The following is a 16,453-nucleotide window of genomic DNA, read 5'->3' on the forward strand; positions in this document are numbered from 1 at the left end:
AATTAAATTATTATCTACTTTGGAAATTATCAAGCCGGTGAGTTGCATAAAATCATAGGTTCTGAGGGTGAATTTCAACATATTTATGAATAATTGTGTTTTGGAAATACTCCTTTTCAACAAATGTATTGATAATTTTGGTATTAGAGAAATAACATGAAGTTAATCATTATTTCATAGGGTTAATCCATTCTATATTGTTTTAATTAGGATCTCGATTATGAATATGTTAGTGAAGTTGTTAAGATCAAACTTGGGCATTGTAATGCAGAAAAATAACAATTATTTGGCATCCTAGATTGTAGAACAAAATCACGATCCCAATGCAAGAGATAGTTCTGAGGAAGGGCCACCAGAATAGAACAGGTCCTCAACTGCATTAGATTTAAATTGTGATATCACTTTCCTCTAACCCACATTATTAGCATTGCGAGGCCAAACTCAACACACTATCCCTCAGCTGACTTGATAAAGAAACCATCAAGAAATAAATAAAGCAGTTCGTTGGGAGTTCAGAGTCTAGCTTATATATTTAAGATAAGTCAAATTTTTTTATTAAAACAATCAAGATATTTTTATAATCGCATTTGATTTTTTTGTCATGGATAATTAAAACGGCTAGAACCCCAAATGGACAAAACTTCTATTAAAGATGTTCCAATTACATCAAAGTACACAACATTACTCAGAAATGGAAGGATAGGTGAAAAGATAAACCTATCGATATTTTCTAAGCCACATATTTAGCAAACAGATCAGCCACTTGATTGGCTTCTCTGAATATAGCTTCTAGTTGACTTGAGTCATCTTTTTGCTAGAGAAAGAGGATAAGTACATACCTTTTAAATATAAATATATTCACTTAAAAAAAGGATAGATTTTAAGTTATTCAGAAAATTTTAGGTTTAATAAATTGGTCTATTTAAATTTTTAACATAGTAGTATAAGATTATATATGCATGCCTGTTTATTTAAGCTTTAGATTAATCTCTTAATTACTGTACAATTTTGCTCTCTTTAATTTAGTACTTATTTAATTTTGATCCTTTAACTTCCAATTGCATAATTTTGGTCCCACTAGTTTGATACATACACAATTTTTATTTCCTATTTTTTAATTGTGTTCTGATTTTAATTTGGTTCCTCTATTTTTAAATAAAAATTTGTATCTGATGATTCGTCACCCAAATTTTAATAGTGATAAAATAGATGTTAATTTTACTGATGTGTCTCTCTTTGTTTAAGGGACCTAACTAAAAATATAGTTTCATGATAATGTGCACCGATGTCAAATCGATATCTACTTGTCATTCTCTCCAATAAATTACTCTCATAATTTGTTCTTTGGACATAAAAGCATAAACTCGTCAACATAATTAATATAAAATGAACATGGACATTTCAACATTATTAACAATCAATTTATCACTATATTAAAATTTGAATGTTGTTAATAAATACAAAATTTAAAAAATACATAAACTAAAATTGCATAATTAATAGTTGAGAGACAAAAGTCAAATATATTATAAATTCGAGAAAATAAAATCATGCAATTACAAGTTAAAAGATCAAAATTGAACAAGTACCAAATTAAAAGGACTAAAATCACAAGAAAAAAAAGTCAAATTAAAATAACCAAAATTAGAATTAAACTCATAATCCATCTCTAGCCCTACACACAACATTGGCCATGAAGCAAGAAATAAACCATTGTATTATTTTCCAACAAACCACAATAAGACCTTAAATTATTATTTTTATCCGTATTAACGTTGTTATTATTTAAATTAATCCCTATTTGAAAAAGTATAATTTAGTTTCTAATATTTTAAAAGAGAAAAAAATTAAATCCATGTTGGATACAAGTGCTAAAAGAATTTAATAATATAAACTAATTTTTACCCTTTTAAATGTCAAGGTTTAATACATATTTTTTTTACACAGGATCAATTCCAAATATACAAGCTTTTAAAGAAATTAAAAATCATTTAAAATCATGATTAATAATAAATTTTATATTTGCATACGGTTTAAAAGATTTAATTTTAAATTGTCTTAATTTTATAAAATTAATTTTGATTTAAAACAAATTTAAAGTTAAGGGCAGACCTAAAAATTAAGGAAATGAGGACCGAAAACTAAGTGAATTTATACATGACCAAGTTCTCTGCACATTATATATATGAATTTTTTTTAATTTAGATAAAAATAAAAATATTATTGTCAAACAATGAAATAAGAATGAAGTAAAATAGGAGATGTCCTCCTTATCAGTAATGAATATTTTATACTATCATGTAATAATAAATTAAAAATTATGACTTCTAAAATAAAATTTGAAAACATTTGTGTAAGTTAAATAATTAATTCAATATAGTGTATCAACTACATATTATAAATATGTTTTGTATCAACAACTAAATAAAGTATGATAACAAAATTTTAAGGAATAATATTTTAAAAAATAAAAATGATAAAATGAAATTGTTTAATATAGAAGAAAAATAAGCTTTAGTAGATATTATTAGAGTAATTTTAGTATTATTAAAAGTAAATCTGTATAAGTTACTTTTTTAAAGATATAGTTTTATTTTATTTTATTTTATCAAATAGTTTACCCACTTATTATAAAAATACATAAATTATAAATTTTTAAATAAGCTACTAGTATAGGTTTGTGTTACGCACTTTCAATTCATGTAATTACACAATATCATATATTTTTCTTGTTAATAAACTTCCTTTGCGTCATGGAGATCTTGTGTATAGTCAAAAAATATTAAACATATTACAGTCCAAGTTTAAATAATTTTCTCTTGAATCTTTTAACTAAAAACTAAGATAAATGACACGCAATACTCGCCAAAACACAAATATATATATATATATATATATATATATATATATATATATATATATTTTTTTTTTAACACCTTGTGACTTACATCATGCTATCTGTCTCCTTCCTAATTGCACTACGCTTTGCATCCCATTTATTCATGTCATAAAAGCTTCTTATACTACAAGATGGTGATTTAGAACATCATTATAGATAAATGGGTGTTTGAATTAAATAGAAGATATAATGAAGAGATAGTTACAATTCTTATATATAACTTAATTTTTTACCCAAAAATTGTTCGAATCATTTGATATTTGAAAAAATGTAAATTTGTTGATTAATTTTGTTCACATAATCTTCTTTTAAAGTTAGAGGAAGAGGAAAGTAAATTATTATTTTAATTAAGAAACTATCATTCTTACAGTTTTTGAAATCTTAATTTGAGGAAATGTTCAATCTCTTTGAAAGGATTAACGGAAGGTAAAAGAGTACAAACATTTTCATGAACTGTTAGAAAGATATTTTTTATGTTAACAGATTGAGTTTCAATCATTAGAAAGTAAACAAGCTTTTTTAACCGATAAAACTATATAATTAATAAATATTTGGTAATTCAAAGTAATGCCAAGCGACATTGGACAAAAAAATAGCTGCAAGCAAACCTTCACCTGTAATAGCCCCACAACTTATTCAGGACTAGCGACTGTTCTTACAAACTAACACAAAATTTTTTAGTGTACTTTGTCCTTACTCACACAATTCCTAAGAACTTTTTATAATTGTCCCAAGTTAAGCATGCTTAACTTTAGAGTTCTTAAGTGATAGGCTACTGAAAAGTAAATGCATTTTGTTAGTATAGGTAGTTCTAATCAATTTCTTTAAGCTATCCTCAACTGTATACACAATCTCTGGATTCCTCTTATTCCAGTATAAGTTTGATTCATTCATGTACTTCTTACCATCGGAAGCCTGTCAGATAGTCACTCCTTGTTTGTGCCACATTACACCGGCGATCACTCCCCTTCCTCACTTAGCACCTGTGTGTCACAATAGTCATTGTGAAATCTCATTGAAATGAGTGAAAGTTTTAGATGCATAATAACGACATGGAATGGTTGAAATGATTATTTGTTAAATTGAACTTCCTTATCTCTGATGTTGATAACGATTAATTGTCTCCATTTAATTTGAATGAGTTTGATGGTGAATTGATATGAATAATGTTGAAATGAGTAAAATGAAAACAGTACTTGCCACCTCTTGGAATGTGCTTATATATTTTCATGATATATCGAGAAAATGAGGATGATTCCTCTATGATGATGCCCATGGGTTTTGGATGACGATATTGTAATAATTATACGTTTATATATGTTCAATTGGAAAATGTTATTAGACTTGATGATATAAGAGCTTTAATTAAAATTTAGGTGTTATATAAAACATGTTGAACATTAACTATATAATCCAATTTTATTCACAATTGTTAACAATTATAAAAATTTTGCATGTATTACTGAATTCTTTTATTCAACATAAGAACATGCCATAACAAAGATAGTACATATTTATGAGCATGTTATGCTATTTTAATGTTCGAATTAGTGGGAAACCAACTAAAATTTTGTATCTACCACTTTAATCTTATCTTTAAACCTTTAATATTGTTTGATCTTAGTTGATTACTTTACCTAGTAACTGTTCACATATACTATAGTATTCAGATTAGTACAACCAACAACTGATGGACTGTTGATTCGAAGTCCAAGTAATATTACAATATCTTCTAATGTCACTATACATTCTTCATAAGAAAGATGAAATATGTTTATTTTTTTGCCTATAACGTTCAAGTGCATTTACAAGGTTGCCATTTATTTGCATTTAACAAATTTGTGTGACATAATAAAATCTAACATACATAACATGTCATTTATTTTAGGCATAGGTGACAATATTGATAAGTGATGATGTCGTAATATTCTCATAATTTAATTATACTTTTTAAATTAATTATAATATGACCAAATTAAATAATTATTATATAGAATAAAATTTTTAAATAGTTAAATATTAAATATAATAATTCATTTTAATTATTATATATTAAATTTTCATTTAAATTAATAATTAACTAAGGATAAGTAATTGAATAACACTAATTAAAAATTATAAAAAAACACAAAGCAATTATAATCTACTTTAGTTAAATACATGTTTACTAATTAACAATTTTAGTTTTTTTATATTATAAAGAATAGTATCAACTTACATTATTTAAAAAATAATATTAAAATCATAATATAAAATAAATTAACATAGATACTTACATTATATTTATATATTAATTTTGAAACATACTTTCATAAATCAAATCGTTGCATTATTAACTATTGCAATTTTTTTTGTTTGAAAAAATTTAAACTTTTTTCTCTCAACTCCCTTACTCTCTTTCTCCTTTTAATTTAAAATATTGATTTTTCTCTTTTTCTTCTCTTGACTCACACTCTCTTAATATTTTTCTAACATAAATTTATACATACAAAAATTGTCATTAACAATTTTTGGAGGCTTGAAAAAGCTTGCCTCAAGTGCTACTTGATGGAATGTTCACGTGAGATTTCTTGTGTTAGGAAAAAAAATGTCAGTCCATTTTTCAGAGTTAAGATATATTGATACAACCTCCTTCTATATGTCTGCTAAGAAATTTATTAATCTTTATAAAAAAATATGCTAAATTTATTTTATTTTATTTTTAGCAACATTTTTCTGTTCATGCCGTTACTTTATTGTTCACATTGCAGTTTTACATTATTCATATTTACCTTTTTCTTCTACAGATTTGACTGTGAAAAAAAATCGATTATGACATTTTTCTAATGGCCATATTATTGTAAATATGTCCTCCCATATTTCTGAAAATTATTTCTTTAAAATCCATATTAAAAATAATTAACCCAAAGTAATATATGTAAGACAAATAGAACTATTTAATGTCTCACCTTACCCATTCCGCACATAAACAATTTCTAACATATTTTAAATTATGCATCAACAAGTACAAAACATCAGTTCCATCATTTCATTCTCATTCACACACAACTGCGCTCATTGCACTATCAAACAATTCATATACACACGTGTGCTCACTGCACGTTAGCCACGCTCACTGTGGCACTATGATCACAGTTTTTCTGATGCCATCAATCTCAGGAACTTACTCAATTTCCTGCCATGGATGATCGCCAGATAACCCCCCGCCTTACAGATACAACGTGTGCGGTCACAGGCCTCTTGGCAAAGGTGTTAGTCAGAAGCCGAGAGTCAGGAGGAGAGCGTGTGCCCTGTGGTGCACCCACGCTCACTGTTGGTGTCACCACCACTCTCTTTTCCCTAAGGTATTTCTACCGCCCTCATCTTCCATACTCCTAACGTATCGTTGAATCATTCATAGCTTTCCAACATATTCAAACACATTCACAATCAACATCAACATGCTATTCACGTACATTTCCAACCGTTCAATTATTTTGCATCAAGTGATAACATGCTAACACATAATTTCACCCACAATCTCAATTACATTACAATATTCGTTCTCACATATGGCACGTATGCTCACATCCAAATACATTACACACAAACATCCAATTTTCCTAGAATCTCACTATAATCAAGACATTCCATACTCACACATGTCCAATATTCATTTCATCAAGCTTAATCAAGAATCTTTTATCAAAAAGAATCTTTTATCAAAAAACACTTATTCTTATATTCTATCTCAACCACAAGCCATTAGATAGCATTATAAATGAAATTTAAACACAAGAGATAGGGTAAAATCCTCTCTTACCTCAAATTGAAAACTCATAACGTAAATAAACAATGAAAATGTTCTCCACATTGATTTTTTTCCTAAATATAGGAAAAACCCTATGAGAAACCAAGGAATCAAAAAAGGAATGAAAAACCAAAAACTCTAACTCACAAACTTACCTCCACATGTCTCAAACTCATTTTTTACCTTCAATCTCACTTCCAACAACTTTGGAGGCAATTTAATTGGTGAAATAGTATTTTGAGTGAAGAGAATCGAAGAGAGATTGAAGAGAGGGATAAGAAATGAGCTTCCCAAACCTTAAATCCCTCAAATATCCTTTTGGTCGCAACATTCTCGTTACAGCGAGCCATCTCTTGCTGCAGCGAGACACCTCTCGCTACAGTTAAAATCTTAGATGATTATGCACTATGGTTTATGTAGAATCTTACTACAGCAAGACTGCAACTTAGAATGCACCCTTCTCTATTGCCTTCTCACTACAGCGAGGAAACTCTCGCTATAGTGAGAATGCAACAGTTGCATCCCCTTTACCCAGGACACTCTCGCTATAGCGAAAATGCCTCTGCAGTTCACACTTAATCTATTCTTCTCAATCAATCCTGACCAACTACAAGTCTAACATGCCCAAAATCAATATTCACATATATTCACACATATGTATTCCCATCATCATCCAACACACATCATCATCACATACTCAAATATATAAACATATGGCAATTCATGTATGTATGTATGTGTGTATATATATATATATATATATATAGATATCCAATACATATTCAAATGGAACTTCACACTTTATATCAATATTAAATATCATTACAAAGTTTGGGGCATTATAACTATTTCTCCTTTTCATATCTCATTCCACACATCAACAAAATATAATTTTGTATCAAAGCGGTAAAATGAACATATCATTATCTCATGAATTTAAAACCGGGATAAAAAAACATGAACATATAATTATATAAAAAGAAAGTGAGTATATCATCCAAACCAAATTGTTCTGAAAATAAGTATGGTAACAAAATAACCCTAAACATGTATAGTATTCCAAAAAAAATAAAAAAAATAAGTCCATCCTATGAGCAGTGTCAATCCATAACTGTATAAACTAGCCTATACATAAAATTTCAAAGGAATTTTATCCTCGCTAGGGTCGCATTCCATTTTATCAGAGGAAGGTGAATCGTTCATCGGCTGAGGACAAAGAGAAGGTGGAAGGTCATCATCGTCACTGTCAATCCATCCAATGGTGGGTGGTGGCGAACATGAAACAAGTGAAGGTGGTGGCGAAGGGCGTTGTGTGGAAGGTCCAGCTTCATCGAAAAGGGGTACAGAAACTCTCAAAGAATCGCATAGTTCTGGCTGAATGGCTGACTCAACAACTCCAATGTTCTTCCATTCAGGTTCAGAAGTAAAGTCAGGGCAAGAAGTGGTTGGGAGTTCAAAACTCATAAGGGATTTACCTTTGTCGAGATTTTTGAAAGACTCATAGAGTGATGTTTAGTTTGGTGATGCTGAAGGAATAGGAGGTGGGTGAATAATGATGCATTCATCATTTGGTAGGGGTACGGATATGTCAACAAGAAAACAGTCACTTCAACAGGGCTTCCAGCCATTATCAGCGACGAGTCCCAAACTCAGGATGATCATCCCGTGGTAAACGTGATGACGTATCACTGGGTTGTAGGTCCAGGTCTCCTTCCCTCCATGATCCTCTCCCCATATCATTGCCTATTAGAGATCCATCTGTCACACAATCATGCAAGACATACAAGAAGAATACAAAAACAAAAAGAAACATAGCAAAAAAGGTGAGTCAATCACCAAAATTCAATCCATAACAAAAAATGATGATAATTACGAAAAGGAGCTAATAGGAAGTATTCATCTTAAGTTACTCATGAAAATATCATACAAACATATTATAATTAATTGTAAGGTCAGGAAAAATCACTAAATGAAATGCATGCCGCTCGCAGAATTTTACTCTCTTGAATTTCCAACTACCCTCCAGTCAAGGTGATCAAATATCCTTATTCCCTGCAAGTACACAAATACATATACAATGATACCCTTCCATTCATTTAACCTTTATTCCTCAGTATATTCAAGATGGAAAGTCATGCACGTGTATGACTCTTTAAAAAGAAAGGGAAAACAATAATAAATACAGTAACTTTTCATGTGAGTACAAAACAAAAGGTACATATTCTAACTAAGTAACTATTAAAAATATCCACAAGGCAGTCATGAGGTTAACTCCACATGCATTTGGTTTTTAAACCAATAAATAATAAGTCAGAATTTAAGTATACCACGAATTATTTGAAACTCAAGGTCAAAAGTAAAAATTTGATTTTAAAGAAATAGGTTATTTGTTTCAGTAAAAGAAAAGTTTGAAAGAAAATAAGTTCTATTTTGATTTTTATCTAATTACCTTAACACCATTATAAAACATTAACCCCCTTTTTACCAAAAAAAAACTTTTCATAATAAAACTCATTGTAAACTTAACCAAATTAATCGTTGTGCACGTTTGTTGATTAAAACTTGTGCTTTTTCCTCTAAGGTGTAAACTGAAAAGAAAATAAGTAGGATTCATGAAAAATTAACGTGCAGCAGGGTATAGTTGTATAAACCGAAAGAGAAAACAAGTGGGTTTCATGAAAAAATTAGCATGCGACAAGGTATTGATTCTGAATCACTCATTACACTCAACAGAAAAACAGGTTTACACAAGGATCGTGAAAACAATAGGCAATCAGCAACATGCAAACACATTTCACCCATGATTGTACCCATGCAAGTCACAAAATGTTGTTTAATGGTGTCATTCAAACAGAAATGACAAGGGATGAAACAAAAACCATTTGCATGTAGTTTTAATGGAGACTAGAGGTGAAAACAAAAGGAAAAAGGACACATGCAACACCCAATAATCATGCATTCAAATGCACACATTCACACGCATACAGGGACTCTCCTTACCTTGTTGGAAGCGAAAATAATAAGAAAGTTGGAGAGTTGCCCTCGTCGTTTACGATGAAGCATCCACGGTGTAGTCCCACTGTGGCGGTGTGAGCATTGGAAAGGAAGGTAAGAGTGTGGGGTACAAAGAAGGTTCTTCGTATTCCTTCAATCTCCTTAGTAGGTTTCGCGGTAGTGAGGAGGTGTTTACGAAAAGAGAATAAATGAGAGTGAAGAGAGTTTAAATATGACAAGTATAAGTTGTATGGGTGAGGGAAGACATAAGGTGTAAGTCATGACCTTTCGCCTCAATAGGTGTTATAGCCAAGGTAACCGTACGCAAGAAGTCAAGTTGCACTCTCTCTCTCTCTCTCTCTCTCTCTCTATCTCTCTCCATCCACTACGTCCTTGAATAGGTGTAACTCTTCGTTTGCCCTTGATTTGTGCCCTAAGGGTTGCGCCTCTTTTCGCTAATCACACCATGCAGAGTGTCATTATTGCGAGTAATAAATGCAGAGTAAATGGAGAAAGTAGGAAGGCAGGAGTAAAGGCTAGATACAGGTTTCTAGAAACAAATTTCTTAGGAGAAAAATTCAAGTGGCTGATTGGCGTCGATTAGGACACTTATTAAATGCAGACCAGAAGTTATTAAGTTAGTTGAGGAGGGAAATCATTATGTGCCTCTTCGTATTCTTCTGAAAATTTAAACACAGGTAGAAGACAAAATAAATGGGGTTTAATGACGAAATAAATGAGATAATTGAATGGTTTTTGATTAAGCGTATTTAAGACACAATTATTAGAAAAACTTTCCACAAATAACCATGTAGTTGATGCTAATTTATAGTAAAAATAGCTGGTCATAATTGAGTGTATAGGAATACGAAAAGTCTATATTAAATACAAGTAATAAAGGCTTTTGATTAGGATCATTAAGGCTGATCTCTCTCTTAAACATAAACACAATTTTGGTTGCAGCAATTAAGAAGGCATAAGGTAAGTGCGAATGTGTCTTTTAGGTTCTCACACATGAAATGTAATAAGGAAGAGGAATAATTATTCAAAAATGAATGGTTAGCAAGTCTAAGGTCACATTAAGCTTGATGGTATATAAAAGGTTGGACTCCTAGTGTGCTTAGGTAGTATAAAAAAAAAACTGAAAGAGTTTTTACTCATTATGACTAGACTTAAGTAGATATTAATAAAGAGGGAGAGGGAATATGAACGATTACTAAGGGAAAGGCAAGAATCACACGTGCAATCTCTCTCTTAATAAACAAGAAGAAGAAGAAGAAGAAGAATAATAATAATAATAATAATAATAATAATAATAATAATAATAATAATAATAATAGCAATAATAGTAAATAGATTAAGAAAAAGAATGATAATAAATGTAGGGTCTACGCATTTCATGCAATCAGGAAAAATTAACATAGGGTTTCATCTGCTCTCCTAGGGTTCCTTAGAAAATTTTCCTTTACATGACTATGAAGACTTACATGCGTAGGAGAAAGAATACATAAAATATTATCATACCATTTCATAGAATCTAACCAATGCATGAACAAAATATAAGCAAGAGTCACGAGTAGCTAAAAGAAGAGAAAGAAAAATGAATTGATAATTAAACAACACATTATGATAACTAAACTCATAACAAGAATCAAATCAGGATAAAAGAAAATATAAAAAAAAAAAAGACAATAGCTAGCAATAGGTATTTCACAAAACTGGACTGAATTTGGGAATGTTACATCTTATATTTTTTTATAGAAGTTTAAATCAGATTCACAATATGATGTTAAAGAAATTTGTAAATGTATGATACTCTTATAAACATGAACATGACATTAGTTTCAATAATTAACTCTAATACCTAGTGAGCATTTTATTATTAAAAAATAATATTGACAATTTTTTATTAACTAAAAAACAATTTTCACACACAAAACTTGCCACTAGTAATGTTTTATTACAAAAACATTATTAACAAGTTTTAGAATTTAACAATTTTACAAACGCATAAAAATACCATTGGCATTTAAAAACAAAAATCATATCCTTGTAATTCATCTAAAAAAGCATATTCTAGCCATTATAAATTTTTACCATATAAGAAAATCTATTACTTTGTCTCACGCCTTTTTTAAATTGAGTATTAAAATATTTTTAAAAGGAACGCTCACATCATTAGAATAATACCTGTTTCTCCATTAGCGAGGTATTGCACAGTTGGATAAAAAATAAAATTTTATTTATTAAATTATTTATTAGGAAAGAATACATACATATATATATATATATATATATATATATAGAATATTTTTAAGCATATTAACAAGAATTTGATTGGTGATTGTCTGTACAAATTTTTTTATTAAAAAACATTATACTCATTTCAATAGTTTTTTTATCTAAAAAATTAGTGTTTGATGTGGCAAACAAATGAATATCATTGGAGAAAACAAATTTTCTCTATAATACAAGTTATTAAGGCTGAACTTTGTAATAAAAATAAAAAACGTTTTACCTAAAAATCTTCTAAGTATACATTAAAAATGGAATTTGCTAAAAGTTATTAATGTTCAGACCATAATAACTGAATTTAATTTATGAAAGAATTATATTTAAATAAATGTATTTTTCTTGTTTAAATTATGCTTAATATTTTAATAAAATCAAATATTTTATTCTGCGCCCGGATAAAAACTATATATATGGTTACGTGCTTGTCCTCATCATCAATAATTTTTAATTTGCACTTTTCTTCCATTTTTCTTACTGGCTCATGTAAATCTACGTCACACACTAATGACCCTATAAATGTACAGAGGTGTCCGTGAAGATTCTGGAATACCCATTCCTCACGTCTATGTGAAAGTGGAAAAGGGTCAGAATTCACAGATAAATAAGACAGAAGCGGCAGTGAAAGAGTGAACTTTATTACACTTTTACTTTTATTTCACCTTTTTAATATCTTAACGAAAATACACTCACAAAAAACATCGCGGCCCCAATGAGCCATTTTGTGTAAGTTTGAAAATAAATTGAAAATTTTGAAACGTACATACAACATATATTTAATTGTGTTCAAGTAAATGTCAATTATAGTATTTTAATATAAATTCAAACACATATTTAAAATGTATTTGATCATATACATATTTAGTTTACTAAAAAAGACGTTAATTTAAATTTTTAAAACTAAACTTAAGTAATTAATAATAAAAAATATTTATTATAATTTTAGATATTAAAGTTTTTATACGTATTCATTTTAAATTTGCAGGAAGTGCAGACAAATTATCCTTTTTAGTGGTAATAATTATGCATTCTAGTGGGCTTTCAGGGAAATTCAGTTTGAAACGTTAACTTGAACCTCTTCCCTCCCTCTCGTGTTTGCTTTCGTTGCCAAGTACTTGAGAGGACGACACGACAGTGTCGTCAATAATATGGACAACACAAACACGAAACATAGTTTAACGTCGTTTTCCTTTTGTCTCTGTTCTTGTTTCTTCGCACGCTTCGAATTCTCGCTCGGACGATGCCGTGTTTGGTTTGCTCTCACTTCCACTTTTTCTTCGTCTAGTTGTTGATGGAAATGGAAGGCGCTGACGTGGCAACCGAAGTCGTCGAAACGACGACGAATCGAGCTGAACAGAAGAATGAGAGTTTGAGAACGGAGATTGATACTTCGGCACCCTTTGAATCGGTGAAGGAAGCCGTTACCAGGTTCGGTGGTGTTGGTTATTGGAAACCTATTCACAATAAGATTGCGTGTCTCGCTTCTCATTCTCAGGTTCTCTCTCTCTCTCTCCTCTCTCTCTCTCTCTCTCTCTCTCTCTCTCTCTCTCTCTCTCTTAACAGCACTCCACAAGCTGAAATGCGTCCATTTCATAGTTTTTCTTTGTTTATTTCCCTCTGCAATGGAAAAGGTGGAGACTTTGTGGATGAAATCCGACACTACATGCATGGACACGGCTAATACCTTCTTCTTTTTTTTTTGTGGACAAACCATGCCAATGCTAATTGGAATACTATAGTAGTAGTTAGATAAATTTTTACTTTTATGATGATAAAGATTTATGCTCATTTTTAAAAAATAAATTTTCTCTTGTGGTTTAATTTATTATTTATGTTAATTTTGGACTATTTTATACATTGTATTATAGTCGTATCATGTACTTCGATTTTTAAAATTTGTCATATTTCAATGTTAGTTTTGCATTGTATTTGTATCACGTGTTGTGCCCATGCTTCTTAGCTTTTTATTGTGTTTATAAGATTCGTAGAATGATACGTGAGGAACTGGGGCTTTGTTGTTTTTGTGATTGATACTTCTTGCAGTGTATTTGGTTTCTTTTTACGCTGTTGTGGAAAGTTTTGTTTTTGTTGTCCATGTTTGATTCAAATGAAGGGGAGAAAAATAAAACCCCCCAATTTTGGAAGAAATTCAAACATTGGAGAGGAGGTAATTTGGCTCCCTCATCTCCCCTTTCCTCCAAATAAACAGTATGTTAGAGTTGTGCTTCTGTAATCGTGAGTAATAGTGAGGCCGATGAATTGTTGTTTAAGCCATTTGTAGATGGAGATTGTTATCAACATCTGGAAAAAAAGATAAAAATGCCATTCACATTTTCATTTCTTGAGTTCAATTTCTTTACTCAATTATCCTCTAATGTAGAGCTGCATTTCCCAAGATAAGAAGGCATTAACTTGGTGTATCATTCTGCTACATCTCCGTTTAAGACAAACTGGGATGAAAATTTGGCATAATACCGTCTATTGTGTGAATGTGTGTATTCATTTTGAATTGAACTTTTTTAAGGTCTTTGGTTGGGCTAAATTGTGAAGTTCAACCCATCACGTTCTTTTTTTAGCCGCACCACGTAGAAGAGCACAATGCTGAAAAACTGGAGGAGCAGGCAGCAGTGTTGGAGAAAGAACTGATCCAGAAAGAAAGGGAAACTCTTGATGTGTTGAAAGAATTGGAAAGTGCCAAAAGGCTTGTTGAAGATTTGAAATCAAAGCTACTGAAGGAAGAGGCTGAAGTGAATTTGAATCTTCAGATGAGCATATGTGATCAAACATCAGCTGTGGAGCAGAAAGAAAAAAAGGTTCTTCATCCTTCAAGGGAATGCTTTATCCCCAACCCTTCTTCTGCTCCAGGTTTAATACTAATGGAATTGAAGCAGGCCAAATTGAATTTAACCAGAACTACTAATGATCTTGCTGACGTGCGAGCTTCTGTGGAATCACTTAATAAGAAGTTAGAGAAGGAAAGAATCTCACTTGAGAAAACGCGCGAGAGGCTAACACATAATTCATCGAAAATTATTTCTCTTGAAGAAGAATTGAACCAGACCAAACTAAGGCTGCAAGTAGTGAAAGATGTTGAAACTAAAGGTGCTTTGGATGATCCTTCAGTTGTTACGAGAGAGCTCCAGCGATTGAGTTCTGAGGCCGAGAATTTCAAAAGGGTGGGAGAATCAGCAAAATCAGAAGTTTTGATAACAATGTCTGAGATTGAACACACAAAAGCAATGATAAGAACTGCAGAAATCAGATTAGTTGCAGCCAGAAAAATGAAGGAAGCTGCTAGAGCTGCAGAGGCCTTTGCCCTTGCAGAAATTAATGCTTTATCTAATCAAAAGACAAATCAGATCACTCTTTCATTAGAAGAGTATACTGCTCTAACATGCAAAGCTCAAGACGCCGAGGAACAATCTAAGAAGAGAGTTCAAGTTGCAATGCTCGAAGTTGAGGAAGCGAACTGGTCAAACATGGACATCTTGAAAAGGGTAGAAGAAGCCACGGAAGAAGTTAAAAACAGCAAGAAGGCCCTTGAAGAAGCATTAGAAAGGGTAGAGGCTGCAAATAGGGGCAAGCTAGGAGTTGAAGAAGCTTTAAGGAATTATTCTATGCATAACTCTACCAAGTTCAAGAACTCTTATCCGTCTCAGCTTGAGAGAGATTCGGGATTACTTGATGTAAATGGAGTGCATCTGGTAAATGATGAAGTTGAAGACAATCCAGTTCTAAAGCCAACCCTATCAATAGGTCAAATACTTAGCAGGAAGCTGCTTCAACCACAAGTGTTAGAAGCTGGAGAAAGAATCACACTGAAACGGAATGTGTCAATGTCACTGGGTCAAGTGCTTAGCAAACAAAATGATGATCAATTTATTAAGAAGCTAGTTGAGAAAGAAAATGGCCAGAAGCTGTTTTCTGCCAAGAGAAAGAAATTTGGATTCGCCCGATTCTCACTTCTTCGGTCCAAACAGCAGAAGAAAAAGAAGAGGCCAACTCTGAATTTGAGGTGATATATTGGTTGTTCAATTTGCCTTTCCATCTTACCCTCACAAGAGTTAGACTCTATTTGCATCTTCTATTAGTTTTCATCTCATTACCTTATTGTGCCTGCTTGTATATTTATTAACTACCTAGTTAGTAATGCACACTTCCTTTGCCTTCCTATGCTAGTTGTAGAGATTATTCATATGATTCATACCTAGTTTATTTGCCTAATTTTTTACTCGTTTATATAAAAAGGCATTGATACTTTAGCATCACTCTCGCAATATTAAGGTTCAATTATAAATTTAGTTTATATACTTGACAATTTTTTTAATTTGGTTTCTATTAAAAAAAAGTAAACATTGTCACATTAGTTCGTGCAGTTTAAAATGTAAATAAATATACTCATACAAGAACTAAAACATAAAATTTAACTATAGAAATTAATTTGTACACGATTATTGATTATAAGGACCAAATGTATA

General features: G+C 30.9%; 1 protein-coding gene across 1 annotated transcript; it reads left to right on the forward strand.

The window, feature by feature from the left end:
* Positions 1–13,011: 13,011 nt before the first annotated feature.
* Positions 13,012–16,238, forward strand: LOC113863056 (WEB family protein At2g38370-like). Its single transcript, XM_027496447.1, has 2 exons — positions 13,012–13,470; positions 14,552–16,238. Exons 1-2 carry the CDS (start codon positions 13,267–13,269, stop codon positions 15,992–15,994), a joined length of 1,647 nt encoding a protein of 548 aa, XP_027352248.1. The 5' UTR covers positions 13,012–13,266; the 3' UTR covers positions 15,995–16,238.
* The last annotated feature ends 215 nt before the right edge of the window (positions 16,239–16,453 follow it).

This window comes from Abrus precatorius, unplaced genomic scaffold, assembly GCF_003935025.1.
Source record: "Abrus precatorius isolate BTA unplaced genomic scaffold, Abrus_2018 Scaffold3, whole genome shotgun sequence".
Lineage (NCBI taxonomy): Eukaryota > Viridiplantae > Streptophyta > Magnoliopsida > Fabales > Fabaceae > Abrus > Abrus precatorius.